This window comes from Rhea pennata, chromosome 7 (genome assembly GCF_028389875.1).
Source record: "Rhea pennata isolate bPtePen1 chromosome 7, bPtePen1.pri, whole genome shotgun sequence".
Taxonomy (NCBI): domain Eukaryota; kingdom Metazoa; phylum Chordata; class Aves; order Rheiformes; family Rheidae; genus Rhea; species Rhea pennata.
Genome location: NC_084669.1, coordinates 1,876,641 through 1,901,726, shown reverse-complemented (window position 1 = coordinate 1,901,726; position 25,086 = coordinate 1,876,641). Strand labels below are relative to the sequence as shown.

The window sequence follows — 25,086 nt, the reverse complement described above, 5'->3', positions numbered from 1 at the left end:
AGTGAAACTTAGTGAAAAGCAGCAACACTAAAATCCTGTGAATGAAAACTCTGGCCCTTGGAATCTAAGGTGAAACCTGCTTCTGAGCAATATGCCAGAGAAATATGAAAGAGAAGCGAAGGGAAAAGAGGAATCTAAATAATTCAACGTGAGCATTGGTTTAATTTGGAGAAAACGATGTGAGGAGAGTGGAGGAAACTTTTGAACTGAAATAGTAAAGTTTGTAGTGGTAAAGGGGAATACAGTCTCCTTCCTCTAAAGAGTCAAGGCATATAGTTAAATACCTAATTGCTCTTAAAAGAACAAGGCAAACTTTTCATCCTTACTCAATGTCCAAGAAGCGGCTGTGTGCATATGTGAAGCGTATGATAAGTGTTCGGAGTATTCCGTATCACTGCAAACACTGCAGAAACGCGCTGCCTTTTGCAGATCTGTTCGTTTGCAGTCAGCGTCGGAATTCTTCTCCCGTGTTTTAGGGGCTGTGGGAATAACCGTCTCAAAATGCAAAGCGTCCTTAGTACTTGGACTCTAATCATTTTCTTTGAAAATCTGAGTGCTCAGGTAATGCAACCTTCTATTTCAAAGGCACCTCATCGAGCGTCTTCAAGAATAGTATTGTACAGGTGTAAACAGCTATGTGCATTGCTGTGCTCTTGAATCAGTTCTCCAGCCCCGTTACGCTGTACCTTGCCATTGAATTTGGAAACTCCGGTAGTCCTGAATTTACAATAACAAGTGAATTCTTAAGGTATAAGGCAAACTGCAACTTAGCCATCGAGTCTTAGCGATTTAAGACATAAGATTCTTAGGATCCTAACTTAAACTGTGGTGTCCAGGTGACTCTACTATAAAAATCTGTAGCAACCTTGTTCTGTGTTCTTTTTCTAATGATTTTACAAACCAAACCAAATACAACTGAAATATCTGATTCTGAATGTTTTTGCAGCCGAGATGAATTTGATGAAAAGTGCTTAGATGACATGTATAACGTTGTTGGCCTTGTAGAGTATTGAGAAATGCTCGGTGTCTGTTTACAAGTACATTCTATCAGTAACCATAAAAACTCGATCAGCAACAGTGGGAATAAAAGAATGTTTCCTTTATTAAGCGATGATTGATTTTTTTTTCCTCATATGTTATTTTTCCAGCAGACACATTCTACTTGTTTCTGATTTTTGCTACTGTAAGCCAGTGAATATGCTTTATTGTCATAATAACCCTTTTGAAATCAGTGTAAAAACACTTCACTTTGGATGTTGGCTGACAAACCAACCATGAAACTGCTATTACTTGTCACTGCTCAGTTGGTTAACATTTTTTAAGACTTTGATTTAGATGCTATTTAGTGCTGACTTCTTAAAACAGGGTAGCTCATTTTAATTAAGTTAGGCAAAGTTTTGAACGTAAAAGCTGTAGTTAAAGAAACTTCTTGTTTTCTTGCTTTTATTTTAAATCACTTTTGAAAACTATGTAAGATACGCTCAATCTTGAAATGAATGCTTCTTGGGAGGAAATACACACAACTGAGTTGTGGGTTTTTCTGTGTTTTCTTTTTGTTTTATGAACAGGTCACTTCTGAAAATGGCGAATCCCAGTGCAAGGTGGTATGTGCTGTTCTGCATAGCCCTGTGGGAAAAATTGAAATCTCTGGGTGTGAAACAGGCTTACATGAGATAAAGCTTCCAAAAATGAATGTCCTACCAAATAGGTAAGTTCACGTCTTACTGATCCGATGTTTAAGAACATAGTAGAGGAAGCAGATTGTTTAGAGGATAACAACTATGCGTGCTTACTTTTACTAGCTATATTGGAAACATCTTACTTTCTCCTGTTAGACAGAAAAGCAGACTTGAGTGCCTTTAAGGAGTGGCAGTTCCAAAATGCATTTTTTTTCTGTGTTGCATCTTCAATATTATTGAGGAAACATTTTAAAAGATAATTATTTTTGATTAGGCTTTGAAAGTGTGTCTTATTCCCTAACTTTGGGCACGTATGTAGGTACCTCACCGAGGAAGACTTCCTTGCATATTTTGGGGATTTTGTAAATGTAAAGACTTTTTACTGACGTACACTGCTATTCTTGTGGCTGTGTGTGTAGAAAAGCTGGTTGTCTACTGTTGCAGTCTGCTCTTTCAAGTATAACAGCAGGTAAGGACAAGATTTCAGATAAGACTGGAATAAGTTTAACTTTCTGAATATTGTCCTTTTTTCTCTGTTCTTCACTTCTCAAATGCGCCTTTGATTTGCAGATTATTTTCTTTTCCATTTTTATTATCCTTGTGGTTTTTTAAGTGTAACATTAATCATAAATATGAAGTATAATATATATTTTGATTGAAATATGTATTTTTGCCCCTAATTCTAAAAGCCTCGAGCCTCTAGACATGACAGAGGTTTTTGCCAGCTTCAGTATGGAAATAACTACTTTGGTTTCCTTCATACCTGCTTTCAGTGTTGGATTTTTGCTGCTGAGGGATGAAAATAGAGTAATATTTAGAATGGAGCTGAAGTTTGCAGTTGATGAGAACAGCTTGAGAGGAGAACTTTAACGAGTGGTTGGAGGAGCAAGGTAAAGGTCTGAAAAGTCTTGAAGGTGGTCAACATGAGAAATTTGCATTCTTTATTATAACATCAGAAGTAAGGGGAGTTACATGAAAATAAAAACTGAAGACAAAGAAGCATTCATGAAGTTGTGGGAGCTAGAAACTAAGGGCTCCAAAAATGAAAAGACATGTTATTGGAAGAAAAAAATTAAAGGCTTAATAATTGGTAGAGGCCAAGAAGGTGGATAAGGAAGGTATTGTTGTGTTCATAAAATGGTCCTGGAGAGAGAAGAGCAAAGGTCTATTTTTATGACTTTTGTTTTTAATTGTGAATCTTACACTGTTTCCGCTCAATGGCTTGCCTTCTTTTTTGAGCAGTTTTTAGAGACAGGAGGTGTTAGAGCAAGTTGGGGTGATGGGGTTAGAGAAGTTAGTCGTTCAGGCCCACGGAGCTTTTCTTTCCAGGAGAATACGCCTGTGTGCCCAAAGATCTGACAGCTTTTTTTTCCCCTGTCTTTTTTACCTATTTAAGAAGTAGCATCTTTTATTTACAAACAGTATTTCACTCACATCTTTAAATTAGCCTAGCTAGGAGGCAAGGTTTTCTGCTTTTATGAGGAGAGATTTTCTTTTTTCCCCTTCATTTACAGGCGTTGTCATTTGTCCACATATAACATGGTCACATTGGTTGGTTGTAGAATGGTTGTCTGGTCCAGTCCTTCAGGCAGAAGTTGGGATATCTCGAATCTCTTCCAAACTTTGTAATTTGCTATCTCATCGTGATCTTTCAGGTTTCTGAGCAGGGAGTGGACTTAAATTCTCTCTTGGAAGTGTTAAGGCCTCAGTAGAATCTTGATAACACTTTGAAATTATCAGATCGCAGCCTTTATATGCACATGTGTATGTATTATAGAGGAAATACTGCTCACAAAGGGTACCTCAGAAGTTAAATGGTGAGAAGAATATTCTTACAATTACCTTTTTTTTTTTTTTTTTAACGAACTTAAATCCAAAAAAACAGCTGGAAGGTGGGACTTCTTTTTTTCTTGCATCTTTACTGATGATAAAGTTCTAAAATTAAAGACATCTGTAGATGTTTGTGCTGACGTATGATGTTTAATCTCTTCTACTGATTGTTAGTGAATGTGTGTTAAAAACTGGTCTCATTATTTCTGACAGAATAAAATAAAAACAAAACAGTGCCCAACATTTCTCCTAACTGGCTAATAAATGCTATGGTAAGAACACTGCATAGAAAAAAAATATATAAGAAACATAAAAATTGATTTTAATGGACCCCTGTCAGAGAGAACCATAATGAGCACAAGTCTAGTAATAAATATTGGTATTCAGCTCCAGTTCTTGAGACTCCTAATGTAGAATTGCATGTAACAATCAATATAGATTTTAGGGTTTTTTTAACAACAAAAATAAGTAAACCTTGGAAATGTATAAATACTAAAGACTTGCAATCTGTCAGACAAACGTAGTAGTTGTAGAAAAATCTGATGAGAATGCCTGGTTAACGGCACAATTCGTGTGTGAGGATCTTACTCTATTTTATAACTTGTAAAATGCTATACAATTAATAATCTCAGCTAACAAGCTATTTTGTGATGGCTCTTCTTAAAGTTTAAGAACACAGATTATAATGTAGACTAAAAGGAGAAGCAACAAAGTAAAAATTCAGTCCACTTGAAACGCTTTCATCTATTAATGAGATGAAACTAATTGTAATAATTTAAAGTTATTCTACTCATTGTGCAACTGGCAGAGTTTTAAAGTCAAGGCGCGTAATGTTATAGTGATTTCTGTTTGGAGAGGAGTTGCTTTCATTCAAGCTTATTATCATTATAGGATATTTCGGGTAGAGTCTTTTTTGAAAAGCCCTTTGTCTTGCTGCATGCTGACTAAAATGTTTTTAACCATTTTCAATCTTAATGCAGTGCGAACTGTTGGCTGTCTCAATACAGCAACTTCGAAGCACTTCTGTTTTAGTCTACCTGTTTAAATAGTGGATTAACTTGTTCTTTTGACACTTAACCTGGCTCCGTAAACGGAAACAGTTTTGGTAACATTATCAGAAGACTAAAGTCTTCCAGAGGGGCGAGTCTCTTGATGTGCCTTCTAGAGATTAGGGATAGATTAGTTTTAGGAATGATCGTATTGTTATTTTTTGATACCCTTACGCTGTATGTTTCTACAAACTTAGTATTACACGGAGGTGCATGCTTTAAGTACACGGACCGTATGTGGAGATCAGACATTCATAATTATAGCTGGGTTGTTTCTGAAACAAGCAGATATATTGTTTAGGAATTGTAAAGTGGGGCAAAAAGAATACCTAAAATGAAACTTGTTTTTATAAGTTTGTTTCTGACTTTCAGCGTCACAATCCATTTTTTCAAAAAGGTGAAGTAAAATTGTATATTTCTTGTACATATATTTTTAGTACTATGTCAGCTGTCATAATTTGTGTTTTTAGTGTATGCAGATATCTTCTTGATTCAAAACTACTGTTTTTTTTCCTACAGTGCAGCTGTCTTGCTGTCTGTATTGCAGGTGTTTAACTCTGCTTGCTCATATCTAAAAGAAAAACCTCTGGCAACCTCATTTTTTGTTTTACTGATATAATTTGCACTTAGACGTGTCTTTAGCAGCTCTGTGAAGTTTCAGGATTACTTTTCTTCTCCCTCTTCTCTCTGGTTCGCTGCTAGTCTACTTCAGTGTTCTCAATCCTGTGATGACTTGGTTTTGAAACATCTTCCTGAAGCAGAAAGGTAAATTATCAGCTTGGTGAACAGGGAGTCACACTTGTGACTTCCATTAGCAATTACAGAAACCATGCTGGCATTTTCCTGTGCTAAATATTTGCAGCATAACATTCCTTAGAAAGATGGGGATGTTGACTTAGTAGGATGGCAAAGAATGGAACAATTTTTCCCTCTGAAGGAATAATAGAAATTCTTTTAGGAATTGCCATGTTCTCTCAGTGAGGGTGAGGTGCCCAGCTACTTTAATATGCAGTAGTGGTTATGCAGCCTACGAATTTGTTAATGCGATTGAGATTGCAGCTATAGTATTTTAGTAAAAGAAAGGAAAGTAGTATAACGTGTCTTGAAGGAAACTGAGAAAGCTACCAGGGTGTGCTTGGAAAATATTGCCCTGCTGAGCATTGAGTCATTAACAGCGTGAAATACATTGTTATATTTATGAAATGAAAAATGAATATGCAGTCTGATAGGTGGATACAAATTCCAGGTTATGCTGGTATTCTGATATGTACCGTAAGACACAGTGATGTAAACCTAACAAGTTTTGCTGGTTATCTTTTTGTTTGAAAGCTTAGCTGATCTTGCTCTAGCTTTTCCATGTCTTTCCAGATCAGGCCCAGACCCGGGCGCAGTACCTAGCCATGGTGTGATGAGCGCCGTGCAGAGGGGCACCACCTCCCTCCATCTCCTCCAGGCTGGGCAACTCTGGGAGCTGCCAGCTCTCTGCTGCTGCAGCGTGCAGCCGGCTGCTCCTGGCTTCCTGCTGCCTGCCGAGAGCCCCAGGGCTGTTCGGGCAGGGCTGCTCCCAGCTGAGCAGACCGCCTGCCCTCACTGCAAGGGCTCTTCCTTCCCAGATGCGACACTTTGGTTGTCCTGCTCGGGTTTCATCAGGTTCCTCTTGGCCCAGTCCTCCGCCCTGTTTAGACCCCTCTGGATGGCCGACCAAGATGAAGGAACTAGTTGGAGTATTGTTGTATTAATTGGCCCAAGTCTTTTAAGGGTGAATCTATAGTTCAAAACGTTATCCAGTGTCACAGTTGGTTCTCTGCCTATCAGAAGATTATCAGAAACTCTACAAAATGTCTCATTTTTAATAGGTTTCCAGCCATTACAGATGTAAAGCAAAACTGAAATACGTCAAAATGCAGCCAGTGCAGAGAGATGTATGGGAGTCTGATAAGAGCCTAAAACAATAACTTGGAAAGGTGTGAACCACTCTGTTCATCTCTGAGGTATTTAATTATATCCGGTGATGATGGTTTAAATGTCAACTTTGCTAACTGTTTCATTCCTCATACTGTAAAATTTACTGTGAGTGATATCTCACTTTGATGCCACAAGTGGGAGGCATTTGGGAGAGTGCCACTCCTCCTATTTTTCCAATAAGCATCAGCCAAGGCCAAGAAGCTTAGTAGAGCTCAGGGACATGCTAAAAACCAGCTGAAGGAAGTAGGTGTGCAACTACACTGCTTAGATGCTCTGAATAGATTTCTCTTACTGTGGACATTTTAAGTGACTTACGTGAATAGAGTAGGTATTTGCAGTGCAACTTGGAAGAGATGCCACTGTTTTCCCCATCTAGCTCTTCCTGAAAACTGTTATATAATTGTGGACCACATAATTTAAATGATACAGGATAAAACTTGAGTAAGACAGAATACGTGTTTGTCATAAAATACTATTTAATGGTTAGGGGATAATTTCTAAACATAGGGCAGGCAAAAGCTGTTGAGACTTGTTTGACACTTAAGTTACTGCTAGCGTACGACATTATTTTAGGTCACTTTGTGATAAAGGACATTGCTATGTTCCTAGTAAAAACGAACAGCTGGGTTCTGTGTCTTGAGTATCAAAGATGGGCAACTGCATCTGTAACAGTTTCTCTTGTGTAGGTGAAGCTATGTTGCTGATTATTTCAGAAGAAGGCCAAGACCTACTAATATCTGGGCAGGCAGAACTGGTTTTAGTTTTTCAAAATCAAAGAAAAATGTTTACATTGATGGTATGGTATTATTTTCGTAATTCTAACACTGTGGGCATTCCTAATTTTATGTGAATTAAATGTCATATTTTCTCACATTTTATATTCTGAGTGCATGGTAGTGTATTCCAAAATATACATTTGAGAGATGCTTGACCTTTTGTAACTGTCTAGTGTTTTTATTTCTGTAGGACTTCATGTGTTCACAGCTTTGCTTAGATTCATTCATGCCTCAAAATCTAAAAACTTAAAGTAAAACGTATATGGAAAAGTTCCAAATCTTACCTGGTTTTGGAGTAAATCTAACTGAACTGAGCACCATGATTTTGATCAAAATCTGAATCGGATATGATTCATTAAGTTCTAAGTTTAAAACTTTTCAATAGATAGGGCTTATTTTGCATTTGCATTGATTTGAAAATTTCATTTCACAGCCTTGAGCTGTTTTCAGATGCTGATTTGGGGGTTAAAAATATGTTCATTTTTAGCAAACATGCATTTGAACTTCATTAGCTCTGTTTAGTTAACTGTAGTGTTGGCTTATGCATTTGTTCAGGATGGTCAGTGGTAGGACCTTAATGTCGGTTATTGAGCCCCTTTTTCAGGACTTAGAGGCCTTTGACCACATGTGGATGCAGTGGGAGATGTTTGACTCTTGAGCAGATGTTTGACTCTTGCTTTAGCACCATTTTCCCCTTTCCTCAGAAGTGATAGCCAGATTTTGAACTGTGGGGTCATCCTATGGTCCCTATGTGGTGCTCAGGCTTGTGAGTAAAAAAAAACCTCCAGCATCTCTCCAGTTCTTGCAAAAAGATACTGTGTTTCAGTTGATTTTCTTAGCAAGTGTTGCTGCAGAGTTTGTCCTCTAAGATGGTGGGAAGATGTCAAAACATGGGCGAGTTCAGATGCATCACTTCCCTACCAGCTAAAACAACACTTACTCATCTATTAAATATAATCATCCAAGCTAACTGCATTTATCAAATACCAAAGTATGTTTTGCACTACATCTTCATTTTTTAAAATTGTAATGTATTTAATTGCTGTTTGCAGTGATTGTAAAATGGTTCATTAGATTAATCTTTTGTAGGCATTAATATAAGTAGATTAGGTTTGAGATACTGTCTCCATATGATGCTTGTCTGCATTTGTTAAGTCATTCAATAAAGACTAGGTAAAAGGCTTGGACTCCTTCATGCAGTCTTTGCTTCTGTAGTATTTTATTCTGAAAAGCTTCAAGATACTGCCGTAGTTCAGAGAAAGAGCACGGTCCTTTTGGGGTGATACTTGCTGCTCACGCTCTCTCTCTCTCTCTCTTTTTCTCCTTTTTTTTTTTTCTTTTAAGTAAACATTTCTGAGTTAAAGAGTTTTTGTGGTGTTTCTAAGGGCCTGGGAATTATGCTTTCCAGCCATGCCTGTGCCTGATGGAGTCCATGTTATTACTTTTAAAGCTCCTTTTCCTGTGCCTTCTTCCAGAAAGTCATCCTACCCTCCCTAGCTGGTTCGGATAGATGAAGCACTTAGAAAGCTCTTTCACTGCAGATCACCTTGCTTGCGACGCTGGGGAGTCTGCAGCAATCAAGAATGAACAGCAGCCACACTTTTAGCCAGCGAAGCAAGCATTCAGTTTGTGGCAAAGATGTCTTCAAAGACAAATCCAGCCAGCTGGGACGGTGGCAAGGAGGTATGCTGCTGCGGTGGGCATACGTGATGCCAAAAGTGTGATTACAACTTGTGGGTTACCGTGCTGGTATGCTATATTTTAAGCTGTTGGAAACAGTTGTTATACTTGTACTCACAGACTGCTATTCTGATAGCTGATTCAAAGCTGTGCGTTTCAGGGATTCCCCTGCCTATTATTTTGCTGCTCTTTTAAGCATTTTAGCATAGAATGCCAGAAGGATGCAAGTGTCTTCACCCTCAGCTCCCCCCTCAAAGAAGGGGGGGTAATAGTCAAACACCAGGGGCAAAATCGACAGCAGTTTTGGGGCATTTAGTTTCCCTTTAAAATCAAGGGAACGCCGTATGTGTGAGTCAGTGTAGTATAAACATGCTCTCGTCTTGATCTGTTTTCTATTCTACTTTTGTCCTGAATTTTAACCTTTCTCAGTGCTGATTTATGTATATGCACAGAAGTGAAACGTGTTAGGTGTCTATGTAGAACAGTTACCAAAAGGAGAAGACAGCAGCTTTGTATCCTGTATTTGTGCAATTTTAGTTTCTGAATATCTTTTAACTTGTGATACCAGACTGTCAAAGATCTCATTGATTTTTTTGTCAGTTATTTTAAAATTAAAACATGCAGATGTCTACTAGGTGATAGGATAAATGGTGCCTGTTACTGTCTTCAAATTATTGCAGAATGCCAGGAAGAAGGTGGTATATATTTTTTTTCAAAAAAAAAAAAAAAAAAGAGAGAAATATTGCCTTCTGTGGTAGAAGTGTCTACAAATATCCAGGCATCAATCTTTATTTCAGCAGATTCAATGGATGTGGCAGGAAGAGTTATTATATAGCATAGTCCTCCTTTTATTAAAAATAAACTGGGCTAGGTTTCTTTCTTCATAGTTTCTTGTGGAGGTGCTACAGATCGTTTATGCTGCTTCAAGATAAGAAAACTTTATATTGGAAGCTGTGTTTTAAAAACTTAAACAAAATGAACTCTAAAAGCATGTAGAAAGTGTACACACTTTGTCAAGACCTTGCAGGTAGTACAGCTCAACTACTTTGTTTAATAAGTTTTTCTGAAATGGTGTGTAAGATAAGTTTTACTGGCAAGTTCAGATGGTGAAAAACTTTATTTTGCATGTTTGGCAAAACCCACATTCCTCTTTCACTTAAATTGAAGTGAATTTCAAGCAGCTCCACTGTAATCAATACCATACTTTTGATATGTTATTTTTCCTGACAGCACTGCTGTATTTCTGTTCATGTGTCAAAAGTAATATTAAAAGAATCAAATAGAAGTAGTTTTTTGCAAGTCTTCACAGTTGTGTTTTTGTCCATAAATCTAGCTGCAGATGCCTTTGAGGGATATCATGTTTAAACCAAACAGAAAACAAAAACTAAATCTCTGTTGTGCAGTTATTGATGCTGATAATCTATTAAAAATCTAAGGTTAATGTAGTATTTTTACATGGTGTTGTTGAAAAGAAAGAACTATTTCAGTGTATAGAAGAGTGAACAACTTTGCTGCTATGGAGTTATACGTATTTGTAAACCTAGATGGTTGGCTAAGACTGCTAAAGCAAGAAATGTTATAACAACCCAGTGCTCACATTTTACAGTGAAGATATTTTAAAATGGCAAAAATAACAACAAACTGTATTAGGTAATATAACTTGTGCAGATACCCACTTGAAAATATCACAAATATGATGGGTTTCTTTCTCGTGCAGAAGATATAGAGCCTTAATAATTATGAAAAATAATTTCACCAAAATAGAGGTGAAAATTTGTCCATGCAACCCCATCTCCTCAAATTTCTTAGGAAAGAAATCTTTACTTGACACCATGCCCTATACTACACCAAAGATATTATGCCCTACATAATATCTTTACTAACTTATGTAATTCCAGCTGTAGGGAGGAGAACCTTTCCACTTCTTGCACCAGTAGTAGATTAATGCAGTAGAGGGTTTTTTCCATTGTAAATTTTTGCTATAAAGATAGGAAAATGGATTGCATAATTACATGGATTATGTTTCCATTATATATCAGAATTAGTGTGTATTCTTAAATATTACAACTCTTCATCTTGGTTTTCTTCCCAGACTTCTTTAATTCTCAAAAAATGTAGATACCCAGGCATATTGCCTAGAATAACTTAAAGCTCCAGAAGTGTTTTGAGATTAAACAGTGGCTTTGTGGAGCCTAAGTACAGATGAATGCCTGGGTAACGGGAAAAACTCTTCTAGCTCCTTAAGTGAGAAAGCTGATTTATCAAAAAGTGTTTTGCTAAGTCTCTGTGATACCTGCCTGAAGAGTCTTGAGTATGCGGATGTTGTGATCATAGTATTGTGTACTGCTAGAGAACTATATTGCCATGATTGTTTCAAATTTATCTGATGTTTGTTTGGCTTTTGGGTTAATTCTGTCTATAAGATCAGAATTAAGATTTTGGTAACTTGGTAAGAGAGAGCATGTGGCCTCACAGTAGGTAGAAACATTGGGGTGCAGAGCTGTAAGGGACTATGTATCCTTAACACACCAGTTCTAGAATGGTGCCACCTTTACTGTCATACTGGTTTAACTTAAGTTGCAAATGATCTTTGTGACACAGTGCAAGAAAAGAAAGAGTTAAAGAAAAAAAAAGTTCTAAAACCTTATTCTATTACTGTAAATGCAGTTTTTCTTTCTTCACAAATATAACCTTTTAACATTTATTTTTAGCTTTTACATTAATATATGTAAAAATATTAAAAGCTCTTGTATATTACATTAAAAACTTATGTCAGCTGCCCCGCTTTTTCCTATTTATTAAAACTTTTCAAGCAGTGAAAACATTTTACTTGTTAATGAGGGGAAGAAGGAAAATTAATGACATAGAGCTGCTTGGATCTTCCAAGATGTCTCCTTTTAACCATGCAAAACCAGCTCTTTTTCCCACACTATGTAGTTTAATTTCTGTGTTAGGGTTCAGTAAGCAGATGCAAATAGATTTAATGATTTGCATCAGTAGATCACTTCTCAGTTTAATATCCTCTGATATTTTGGTCAAGGACTTTTTCTTTGGAAGGCTAGTGCTGTTTTGTATAGTAAAAAAATATTAATAACAGGAGCATTGATATGTTCCAGTAAAGCAAGGTAAATATATAACTTACTCCAGACCAGAATTTCATGTTATCTTCTCTCTAAGACCATGCAGTGGAAGCAGTTACCCAGAAAAATACGCTTAAGGAGTGACTGTGAATTGCTGATCATATTGCACATTTAGGACTGGTTTGTTTATCACTTCTCATCTCCCACTGTGTCAAGATGATGCCGATGTGAAATGCTCCTAAGGCCCGTGAAGTCGCTCAGCCGGCGTGGTGTGTGGCCACTGCTGGTGACTCCTTAGCGGCAGGAGCGGGGGCCACGTCAGCAAGGAAAGCTGGAGATTACAGCGGGACGCTTACTGTACGTCGCAGACCTTGGTCCTTTCCTTAAGGCCTCAAGCTTCTGGTTCTTCCTTTGCTTGGCAGTGTCTCTAAGTACAGCGCTGTTCCTTAAAACATGGAGATTTACATTATATGGAGGTCTCTTTTATGCAGAATCAAATCCGGATCCCACTGAAATCAGTGCAAGAACCGTATAGTGGGAGGAACGGAGCAGTCTGACATAGTTCTTATAACCATTGCAAAAAGTTTTGAAGTGTTAGAACTGAGGTTTAGTTAACAAAATGCATCAATTAAACAGGCAGCATCTGAGCTCTTTTATGCCACTGGCACCCAGTAAGAGTGGCACTGGTGAGAGCTGGTTGCAAACCTGAGTCACAGGCTCAGCTTCCCGTGGGGAACTTCAGCCTCACTGGTATCTCCTGAAAGGACAGTGCAGTGGGACTCAAGCTGTGAAGATGACCTCTGGGAGGGTATCAAGGATGCTTTCTTGGTGCATGGCCCTGGATGAGTGAGCAGAGGATGGTGCCCAGCTGGATCTGCTGTTCACTATCAAGGAAGAACAGCTTGGGGCTGTGAGACTCAGTGGCAGCGTTGGCTGGCATGAGCACAAAACGTGCGTTCAAGATCCGAGTCTGGAAGGAGCAGCAGACTACAGCCCCTGGATTTTAGGAGAGCGGCTTATTCAGGTCACTGGAGCACAGCCGGGAGATGGGAGGGCAGCTGTTGTTCCTCTTCCTGGAGCTTGTCTTGCCGTGTCTCACACTGCATCCAGCTCTGTGCCCTGATCCGGGGGCAACCCTGGTGGGTGGAATGAGCTTGGTGGAGGCTCACGAGTTGTGCAGGGAGTCGTGGCTGCGGATGGGCTGCTCCCAGCCGGCGGAGGATGGTGACGGGGACCTACAGGAGCCGCTGGCCCCGCGGGGAGGCTGTTGGAGACGCAGCTGGACTTGTCCCCGGTGCTCACAGTGGGAGGGCAGCAGGCATCAGTTGAAACTGCCCTCTCTGTAGTGGAGGGGCTGAAACTCAGACCTTTAATATCCCCTTTTCTGTCCCAGTAGCCATTGGTTTCTTGTGCTTAGTTTGCGTTGCATCTTCTGCAATACGGTGGTTTAAAACAAATAAATGTAACTCTTGCCTCTTTCTTTTTAAGACTCTGACTGTAGAAATTCCAGCTCTGTTTTTGATGCATTTTCTTTGACCACGTCCTGAATCCTAGGAAAGAAAATCACCATACTGTGTTTGAATTTTGCTTCTTGGTTATAGTGTCGTTTTGTTTCAGTCTTTTAAAATGAAATGACATTTGGGAATATTTCTGTTTTGAATCCATTCCAAATTCACTTGCTCATTTGGGCTAAACATGGGGCAAAAGACATTAATTCTATGTTGGTTGCTAGCACAGTTCCTTGAACCATGCTGGATTGAATGAAATCCCAGAAAGAAGTCATAAGGTAGCCTATTTTAAACTTGCAAAGCTCCTTACAAAACAGATGAGAAGGAAATGTCAGTCTAGTAGCATTAAATGGAACTGTATCCTTCTCAGATTCTGAAAAAAAATGTTAGAAAAGATTTAATTTGTAATTTGTAAACTCATTGTCAAAGGAGTTTACATGTTTCTCCTGGTAAAATGAAGATAACTATCTATTTAATGTTAGGATAATTTGATTGCTGGCATTATCAGGGATTGCCTTACTACATGATCTTTAAATCATCTAACCTTTCTGAATTCTTTAAACAATTATTCATTAATGGATTAAATGAGAATAGCTCTGAGGAAAAATATCTAGGAGATAGATACCCGGTAGCACATCTTCCCTGGCTTTCAGAAATTTTCATTTATTAGAGGTTTGTTCCTGTTGGTTTTTGAAGAGTTTACTAGATTGTTTAGTGCATATAATCCTTCAAGTGCTGAATACTCACAGTTGCCTCTTTGCTTAATAAAATGAGTGCTTGTTGGTGATAAAAGCTTTTCTGATTACTTCTAAATTTCTGAGTAAGTGTATTATGTCACAGGCTGCAAATGTAAAATCTTAGTGATCACTTGATCAAATTGCTTTTTGAACAGCTATCAATTTTTTTTTCAGTTAATTTTGACGTTCGGGAGGCTTCCTGGTATAGTCAGCTAACATACAAAGCTCTCATTCATACTCATAGATTTTTTTATTGTTACGGAATTCCTTAGGAAAATAAAATACAACATAGATCATACGTGATTCAAGGATTATGTCTAATGTGAGAAAAAATACTGTTGAAGAGGTCATTTTTTCTCCTGCTTGTGCTAGTTCAAAGTAAGAGAAAGCAAAACAATTAGGTGAAGCTAAAATAGGTTTTTTTGCTTAGTCAGATTGTCTCCTTTCATCTGTTTTTCTTCTGCCTTTTTACTGATGTATGTAACTTCAATTTTGTCAGTCCTCAGTTTGCCCGTGTTCAGATTATGATAATTACCGTAGTCGGTCCGTGCAGTTGCCATCCTGCATCTCTCAATATGTTTTGTCAGTGTTAGGTGCTCTTTTGTGAGTGTGTGTTTTCTGTTATGCTTTTTGTTTGGTGGGCAATGCAATGCGGATAGGTATAGAGCTGCAACACACTTTAAAAAATAAAATAAAAGTGCAAGGATGCTTCTCCTGAAGAAATAGCAGGCAGCCCCCTGCCTGGGCTGTGTGTTCAGCAGCTTGAGGTGTCCACCAGCTCGGCTTGGCTCTCATGATGAGGAATTGCACCTAGTGCCTACTGCCTTTCCTGCACTAGCTGTTTGTTCGCTAGTGGGCCAGTTACGTGCTAAATACACCTAGCGTACTGCATGGTAGCAATAGGTATGGCAGTTACACACACTTTACATTTATTTATTTCTAAAGCTTTGCGAGAGTAGGTCAGGTTGCTGATGGTTGCTGTATTAGACCTAGAGCTCCTGTGGCACATGGTTCTTCAGCACACTAATAATACATTTTGGTCTGCATTGTTGAAGTTCATGTAACTTTTAGAAAACCTCTTCTTGTGGTAGTTAATTGACTACATCTAACAGCCTGGCGTATAGGTGCTTGGATATAAAGGAGAATGGGGATGGAGCATATTTCCTGCCTGATTCGTTTTTTTTTTTTGTTTTGTTTTGTTTTGTTTTTTGGTTTTTTTTTTTTATTTTATTTTATTTTATTAATTCTTCAGGGTCAGTGATCTGACTTGCTTGGGAGGAGTTGTTGAAAGTTTAAACACTACAACACTTGGTCATAAATATAAATTAGCTTGTACTAAGATAATTTGACATGCAATACCTCAGTAATTTGGAAGCAGTCATTCTGGCCAGCTCATGAATGTTGTTCTCCTAGAAAATAGTTTGTTGTAATTTTAAAGGCTTACACGAATATTTGAAGAATTTAAAAAACATCTTCTGTTTCTACCTCTGGAATTCAAGTGAACGGCCAGCCGGCCCTGATCTCCACTCTTTCCCTCTCCCCCACGCAGTGCTGGCTTGGCGCTCTCCCCTTCTGTTTTTCTGAGATCTGCTGAAGCTGATGGCTGGGGCAGCTGTTCTGGCTGGATGTGGGGTTTTGTTGCTTGCTTTTGAAGGGTTTTTGCTGTTCGACATTTGGGGAGGTTTTCCCCCTTTTGCTGCTGCATAGTCTTCTGTGTGACTGTTAAACCAGATCTTTGCTCCACTCAGATGCAGCATTAGCTGCAATCTCCGTTGGTCGTGGTTGGCCTCACCCATCAGCTCCTGCAGGCCACAGGCTTTCTGTCTGCTGGGTAATACTGCTCGTGGCTCCGAGGCTGTCCAGATGCTCTTCATTTATGCAGATATCCTCTGGGTTTAAGATTTATTTTTCAGTGCAAAATGGAGGATATCCTCAGAGTTGTGATAGCATGTCTCATTTCCTGTCTGTTCCGGGAAATACATTTTTAAATTATTTTTCGTAGAACTTATAGCAATAACAAAGACAACAAAAGAATACAGAACAAAAATATGTTCATGCTGTATATGGTTACCAAGGTACACAGATAACTCAAAGCATTAACAAAATATATAAATATATATATAACAAAATATATAAACCTTTGGTATAAACCAAAGGAAAATCAAACTGAAAAATGCTGAATGTCCCCTCCTCCCTTCCTCCCCCAAAAAACAGGTAGCATGAAGATGAAGGAAAACAGAACAAACAAACAGACAAAAAGTGTGTGTGTGTGTGTATATATATATATTTATATATTTATATATATATAAATAAAATGGCTACATATTCTTGATAACATTTTCTACTTGCTGTAGCCATATGTTCATTTCTTGATTGAGTCAAAGCTTTTAATCCCCCCTATGATGTGGATCTCGAAGTTTGAATCATTTTAAAGGCCACAAAAAGGTATCTGAAATAGAATTTCTTGCTTTGAAAGCAGTGCTCTCCATGCAAATTTGCTTAGTCCAGCGGGCTAGGTCTGATCATCAGAGAAGACAGATTTGGGGGTGTTTTGCTGGATTTTTTGGGGGCAGAGAAAGGCTGTTCTTCTGGATCACCCATGCGTGTTGCTGAATTATATCGGATTGCTACTTGGTTTTCCTTCCAAAAGCTTGCCCCATTTTAACTTTTACAGTTTTATTAAAGACTGTTAGAACCATCTGAACAAACATATATTTATCTATTAGGTAATTGCATTACTGAAATAATAAACTCTACCAATTATGACTTTTTTCCTGTAGCATTTTTGCTTTGTCTCAGTTCACATGCATCATGACTTTGCCTTCCCTGAATACTTTCTCAGGTCTGTCATTTTACTATCAAAAGTCCATAGTAATTGGGATAATTTATGACCAAGCTAACTCCAGCTCACGCACTTTGAGTGCTGGCCGGACTTAGTGTTTAACAGAATTGAGGGGTCTGCTTTGTTTTGGACTCCAGAGGAGACATCAGTGTACGTTTATTGGGATTTATCTTTTTTTTTTCTTCATTTATCCAGCCCTTCCAAGTAGAGAGTCCTATTTAAAATACTGACTTTCCAGCTGGAGTAAAGTTTTCAACAGGCAGTGAGTTGAATTGAAAAAATAATCATGTCTTTCTGATGATGAGTATTTCCTTCCATTACTTTAAAGGAATTCTCATATTTTTGCTTCTTGCTAAGTAACCCAGCGTATGACTAGCTTCTTGTTTATGTGATCAAACCAGATTAAAAGTGGCATTCCTACCACTCTTTATCCAGAGTTTTATCTGATAAAATACCTTAAATGTTAGTAGTGCCAAGCGCGTGTCCCTCCGGGAGCTGTCTCGTCCCCGCGTGGCTGCCTTACTTCCCTTCTCGCGTGGGCAGAGGCGGAGGCTGGAGGTCGTTGAATCTAAGCTAAACGGAGCAGCCGTCTTTCTAAGGCTCCTGCAGAGCCCCTTTTAAATTGAAAGATTATCCCTTTTGGGTGAATGTTGCACATTTATATTTGGTCGTCTCCGTTAGCAGATGCTGCAAGCGGGCTGATGGTCTTGGCACTGCCGGCTGAAACCTTGTTTCCCCTCAGCCCCACTGCTGGAAAGCTCATACTAAAGTGAGCCAGCAGCGAAGTAGAGACATTGCAGAACGGGAATCCAGAGCTCTGCCTGGGACGCCGGTCGCCTCTCCGCCCGGCCCGGGGACGGCTTTACGATGGTCCTTCAGGATTTCCTCGTCGCTGGCGCGCTGCTCGGCGGCGTCCCGCTTCGGTGACGGCACTGCCCCTTGCCGCTGGAGCTTCAGCAGCTGATTTGGCTGCTCTCTCTTTTTTTGTACGTGGCCGCCTTCATTTCTCGGTCTTGGTTAAATATGGAACTACACTTCTTGTTGCACTTTCATTGTAAATTGCTCTATAAAAATTCTGTGTCTTTGTAGTTATTGTCTCATCTTTCACACTTGAGGGAATACATTTACTATTGTATCCGTGCTATACTTATCCATTCGTAGTGTTTTCCCTTCAGTGTAGGGCTGACAAAGTCTCGAGCAATCTATTTATTAAGCCACTTTTTCTAGCGGCTGTAGTTCAACCATTCCTTTCTGTTAGGCAGCAATAGCGAGGGTGCTCCTCCAGGAGGTTGCAGGTTTTACGGGGACCGACTATACTGTGGTGTCTGAGGGACGGCTACCCGCCTGCGCCGAACGGGAGGTTTGATAGTATGCGTGCTCTTAATATTACAGGAAAGAATTGCAGATGTGACTGAAGGGACTTGTTCTTTTAAATGTTATTCAGTGCTCGTACTAAATATTGAACAACCGAAGCCTAACGTGATGCTGTTTCGCCTACGTCTGACTACACCGCACTAGCACGCGTTGCTGGATGCTGTTGAGTTTCTTTGGAAACAATATAGTTTCAAAGATCCATGTTTTACAATTTTAATTACTAGGTTTTGTGTGGTTTTTTTCCCTCTAAAACTCATTTGGTGCTGTTCATAGAGTCCTTCAGCAGGACTCTAGCTTGACTACTGGTGACAGATCTTCGTGTTCTTCAGCTGAAACGGAGCAGAAACAGCTCAGGCCCCGAGTCTTTGTCCTCAGAGTGGGAGGAAAAAGGCTTTCACTTCTCTTTGGTAACCCAGTTTTCCTGCCGTTTTCCCTCCTGTTCTAAGATGCATGTAGAATCAATTTAGCAGGAGTTAACTGGAAGAATTGGCAATTCATAAATGCTCTCAGCTGGCAAGTGAGAGAAACACTTGCTGCTATGTGTATTTTAATATTACTTCATCACATTTAAATATTTTTGTACAAAGTTATATATACTTGGTCTGTTTTGCTGTACAAGTATGTGTGTGTGTGTGTGTATATATATATGTATATAAAAACAAGATTTAAGCTAGTTTTCTTGCAGTTTCCACTTCCAAATCATTAAAAAGTCAAAATTTTGAATTTTTTGCTGCTATCTCATGACAAATTATGAGCTAAAACCCAAGAATTTGTATTTTCAGAGTTTATGGGAAAACCAAATATTTCATTACCTCTTTTCGTATCTTTCAAAAATGTTTCTTTTCTCATGTAACTTTTGATAATTCAGCTGTGTCAAAGTTGTGAAATCTCTCTTTTTTCTTCTTGTACGGGGGAAAGACACCCTTCCTTCCCCCAGTACAGTAGAGATTCTAATAATTAAAGGAACAACAGTATATTTTTCTTTGGTATAGGGGTAAAATTCAATACAGAAAATGAATCTTTTGATTCTGTTTAATTCTTATTTCTTAAGCTACACGTATTACTGTAATACATGGTTGGAGGAGGGATGCAGAAACCTGCTCAGAGTAGAGTACTGTGCAGTTCATTAGGTTGTGCTACAGGAATTGTTTTTCTTCTCATTATGAAGAACCTGTTGAAGAGCCGTACTCCTCCAGAGGTCTCTGGGCTCCAGATACCTAACAGTTAAGTGACAGCCTGGTTGACCTTATGAAAAATAGAAAGATCTAAGGAAGGCTTGATATTCATTCTAATGTCTTTTAGCCTTGTTCTAGGAAACTATTCATTTAAGGCAAAATTCACACGGCGTCTTCGATTTGCAAGAGTCAAAACGGTGCAAATGTCATTTTGTTTGCAAGATGCAGTATTTAGCCATGATGCAAATGCCTTGTTTCATGATAAATGAGAATGGGCATAACAAATGCATAGAGGAAAATTAAGCTGCAGTTTGCTTGCATGACTGCACTTTTTGTTACAAGTGCTGCAGGCTGGGTGACGTCTTAAGTGTTTGTTCTCACATCAGAGCTGCCAGAACATATATTTTGCTCTTTGTATACCAATCAAAAGTTTCATATCTGTATCATCTTAAAATATCTTGAAGGACAGAAAGCTGTTTGTGGCCAGATAGCCAGGTTTAGGGGTATTAATATAAATATATAAATTTTAGTATATAAAAATATAAATAATAATAAGTATAATATATACAAGATAATATGTGTATATTTATGAATATAAATTAATATAAATAGAAGGGTGAGGAAATTTGATGCCAGTGTTTTTAAAGGCATAAAAATACAGACAGATATGGTAATGAATATTCTTACTGAAGCTTTAATCTCTTAAATCAGCATTATCTTACTTTCTTGATGTTCTTCCCTTCCTATAACTAAATGCATTCTGGAATATTTTACTTGAGATGCTTTTGTTCAGGCGTATTCTTAATTCCTTCATGCCATTAACTCGTACTAATCGTCTTTATATTGTACTACCTGGAGGCCTCTGCAGGATCTGTGGCTTTATGTTGACTGGTGCCGAGGCACGTAGTGTTTGGCCGCACTCGGTAGCAGGGCTTGCTCCAGAAATCCCACGCAGGCGCCAAAAAACAGAACAGCGTTTCTGCCTCGTCCAGGACGTAACTGTGCAGATCTGGTCTGGTGCTGCTCTGGGGTGTGTGGAGCCATGCTCGAGTAGCCGGGCTGTCCCCGGGCACCGTCTGTCCTGGGCGCTGGAGGAGCATCACTGGAAGTGCACTGGAGAGAGCAGCATCTGCATGGATGAAGAGGAAGAAAACGACTGAGGAAGAGCACAGCAAAGTGACTTGCTGTAGGGCACGGTAAGTGCGTGGTAACGACTTGTTGGATTGTAAACAGCTCAAAGAAACGGGCTCTTCGTTCACCTCGGACAACTTCTCGTTGCAGTGGTTTCAGGAATACGGTTATCGCTGCAGCATGGGTGACTTCCTCAAAGTCTTTCCAATGGCAAAGGGAAATGCTGTTACTCCATATTTGAAAGACGTAGCTCTTAGGGTATGGAGATGTGTGTGTGGTCATACTGGGGAGTAAATGACTTTAGCTTACTAGACTGCCCCGATAGGTTGTTAAAATGTCTTCTCCCAAGATTAATGTGGCTTCTAGACTGTTTTATATCATACGTCGTCTTTGTCATCTTGGAAGTTCAAACAGTGTAGCAAGATTAAAAATTCTTTAATGTACAGTAGGCATTAACTATTTCACTAGAATATCTGAACTTTGAAAGCCTCTTCCTATGTATGTACAGCTTTGCACTTGAAAGAGGGTTGAATATTGACCTAATTTGTCTTTTAAAAGGACACAGAGTTTTACTAGAATACTTATGCTATTGAAGTAGACAAATGCAGGTACTATTCCTTGGGTAGTCGGTGTAGAAGGTTGATGTGCTCTAAGATTTACTGTGCATCACCTTAGCCATCATTCCCATAAGTATTAATTTTAACTCCACTAATAAGAAACTGAACAAAAGTGGAATTATGAGTTCAGTAGTATTCTATGAAAGGTCAGTTGTTAAAAAGGCAGAGTCTGACATTCTGTGAAAAAGGTGCCTTCATTAATCATCCTGATAGGATAGCATCGGATATTCTTGACCAATACCAGTGAACCTTACAATATAATGTTTCAGGAAGTGGTGCTTAATTCTTCGTATAAAAACAAGGATTATTTGAGTGAATGTAGAATGACCATTTTTTTTTAGTGCTGTAACATTACTATTTCTCTTTGTCAATTCAAAGTATGGAAAAATTAATGGAGATGTTTCTTATAAGGCATACTGTCATTATTTTAAAAGTTTGTTCATTTTGTAGAAGCATATATTGGTATGTGAATAATATTAAAAAACACAGTTTATCAGAATATGAATGTGATAATACCAAACACTAATATTAAAGTAATTTATAAAGCATTTATAACCTCTTAGAAGTATTCTCTTATTATATTGTTTAAACGTGTAGTTTTGTTTCACGTTAATTCATCTCTGTAAATCATGAACAATTACTCTTGTATAAAACTAACAGTTTTAATTGCAGAGCATAATGTTTTCTTGTGTAAAACTGTTATATTGCATTGCTTGTGTTTTATCCTTGTCCACCATAGTGATAGCAATTTTGAAGTTAATACAAATTATATAAATTATTAAATACGGGCCTAGTGGAACATTAATCAGTAGAACATCTTTATTGTGACCATTCCTGACAGGTTATGTTCACCACGATGCCCATTAATGCACCGACTTGCGAGAGCCGGTGTCTGGTGCAGAATCCCCTTTGTCTGTTAGTGGTGTCAGGGCTAATTCGGGACAGCGGATCGCAGCCCCAGTCAGATATGCTGCTTTCTGATATTTGCCAGATAATATCCGGGAGGCGAGGGAGCTCACCTGTTTAATTCCTTCAAAGTTATTAGTTTGTGTGTAGCATACACTGTAAAATGCGAAGTCTGCAATAGTTGTTTCCCCTTTAATGTCATAATTTTACATAATGGCTGTTTGTGCTACATTGAGTAGGTCCATGGATTGCTTAACATAAGTGATTACATTTTCCTATGATTATAAACTCCCTCCATTAGAAATACTGTACAAAAACTTGTAAATGATTTGTTGTTTAAGCTTTCTACTTCATTAGCTACAATAGACACTTTACAAGAGTCATTGTGTAAGAGTTAGTAATATTTGTAATGAGCTGTATAATATGGGCCCTTTTACTAAATTTAAAAACAGATGGTATCTGTTAACAATAGTTTATCATGCAAATTGAACCCTAGCAAAAATTTCTTTCAGTGGCTATGTTGCTGTAGGCCAAATGGTGGTGTCTTTTTTTTTTTTCTTGTGTGATAGCAAAAGGAAATAGTTGTTATTTATTAGACAGTTGTGACAGATACAAACTACCCATGGCCAAAATTCTGCTGCTCCCCAAGAAGTTAAAATTCAAACCTTTTTCTTTGCTGGAACATGCTGATTTTTCTTTCATACCTTTAATGTACACTTTGATATTTAGTTTCAAAATTTACTGGTTTTGCTATGTGTTCCAGATTTTTTAGTTTTATTTATATATGTGTGTGTGTCTCATTTAAGTTATGAAATGACTGTGATTGAGAATTTACCTTTTACGCGGACTTTTACATATTGATCTGAACCAAGTGAAAAGATCAGAGGATATAATACAGGCATTTTTCTTCTAACTTTGAAAACTAAAGCAAAATAGGATCATGTTAAATCAGCAATCTTGAAATTACATTATCAGAAGAATTTTCTCACACTCAGTATATTTGATGTTAATTCTGTGTGGGGGAAGACTTTAAAACTGAAGTAGTGTTCCTGTTTATAATAGCTATTTTTTTGCCTTAAACTGTGCAAAATATTTTTGAAATTTCCACAGTACTCTATTGACTGCTCTGTAATTTCTGCTCTTACAAGTATACAGGGATCACAGTGCTGTATTCCGGTGTGCTGGAATAGATGTCAAAATAAGTAGGCAAATCTGATTACATGTGTCCTGAGTTTTCTGCAGCTTTTCTATGCTTCTCATGAGGAGTTCCTCTCTTTCTAGGTGATCTCCTCCTCTGCAGTTCCCCTGCACTCCCCACTGCATTTCACATACAATTGGGAAGATGCATTTTGCTTGTTCAGCTGCTTGTCTCTTTTCTCAGCTTGCTGGCTGAGACCGACTCTCCAGTGGTGTTATCTTCTTTTCTTTGACTAATGGGACAGATTATGAGAAGGTACGTTATAGGAACCAGAGGGGAAGGCAGAATGTACTTTTAATTTTGTCAAAGGAAACTGTTAATCCCAGCAAGACAGTTAATTGAAATCCATCCTTTATGATGGGACCATTCCCATGTGAAGAGAGGCAAGGTGGATGAGGAAGACCATTGTCATTGTGGTGGCATCTTGAAGATCCTTTTGTCTTCTAGAGCTGGAACTCTGCTTTTTTTTCCTGCTGATCTTTTTTTCTGTTTTTTTTCCTGCTATTTTTTCACATAATAGGCAGTCTCTTCTAGTGGTGTCAAGTCTCTTAGAGCAGTTTTGTTCAGACACATGCAGAAAGAGATTTGCACTTCTTTTGTGAACAAGGTATTTGTGTTACCTTGTTTTACAGATGAGGGAAGCTGATGTGTAAAGTCACACTTTTCAAAACAGCTGTTGGTCCTATTTTGTCATTACTAGCCTGATTGTATTTAAAGCAGATATTAATGATTTTGTATCCATCAGCCAAGGGCTTTATCTCTATTAGAACAGAAGCTAGTACAGTGGAGGTTTGGATACATCCCTAAACTTTCCAGGTGTTCCTGTAACTGATGTAATAGGGTAGGATTTTCTGTAATCTTCTCAAAGTTTCATAGATAGAAGTAGCAAGTCTTTTACTGAATTCAGGATAGGATTAAAAAAATTTTTTTTTTAAACACACAGTTTATTTGTACTTAGTTGCAGTATACCAGTCCATAACTTTCAGCAAAAACATATAAACACCCAAAACCTGAACTGAGTGAGGTTATTGGAAAATTTGAAAAATATATTTTTAGAAGTGATTACAGAACTAGGAAAGAAAAGTTAAAATACACAATCAGATTGAATATTGAATTTAATCAGTGGTAATACCAATTTGTACTTGAGCTATTCTCTATTATAGCAGAATGTCACGTGAACAACTATCCAGTTTTCCTTTACCAAGTACCAACTTGGACACTTGACACTAAATTGCAGGAAAATCTTTCTATTGGTAAATTCTATAAAATGTCTTTCAGACAGCAAGTTTATATTGGAAAATTGTCATTCCAGATGTGGTAAAATTGATACTTGTTGAAGCATGGCTTTCGGTTACTTGATAAGCTGCTGCAGTATTCTGCTTTCATGCGTGCAACCCGATCTATTCTACTTTCAGTCTCAACCTACAAAGTTAACAAAGGCCTTAGTACTCATGAGTCTCCTAAGTTCATTTATCTTAGTGCTTGTAGCATTAAACCTTAAAATGTTGCTCTCAAACTTTGTGAGCCTGATGCTAAGAC

At 38.2% G+C, this 25,086-nt stretch overlaps 1 protein-coding gene across 1 annotated transcript in view; it reads left to right on the top strand.

Moving 5' to 3' along the window:
* MGMT (O-6-methylguanine-DNA methyltransferase) overlaps positions 1-25,086 on the top strand; it is a 163,019-nt gene that overhangs the window by 26,961 nt on the left and 110,972 nt on the right. Inside the window, exon 4 of the mRNA XM_062579518.1 lies at positions 1,569-1,708. Within this exon, the coding sequence (XP_062435502.1) occupies positions 1,569-1,708 (140 nt within the window). The remainder of the gene's footprint in view (positions 1-1,568; positions 1,709-25,086) is intronic.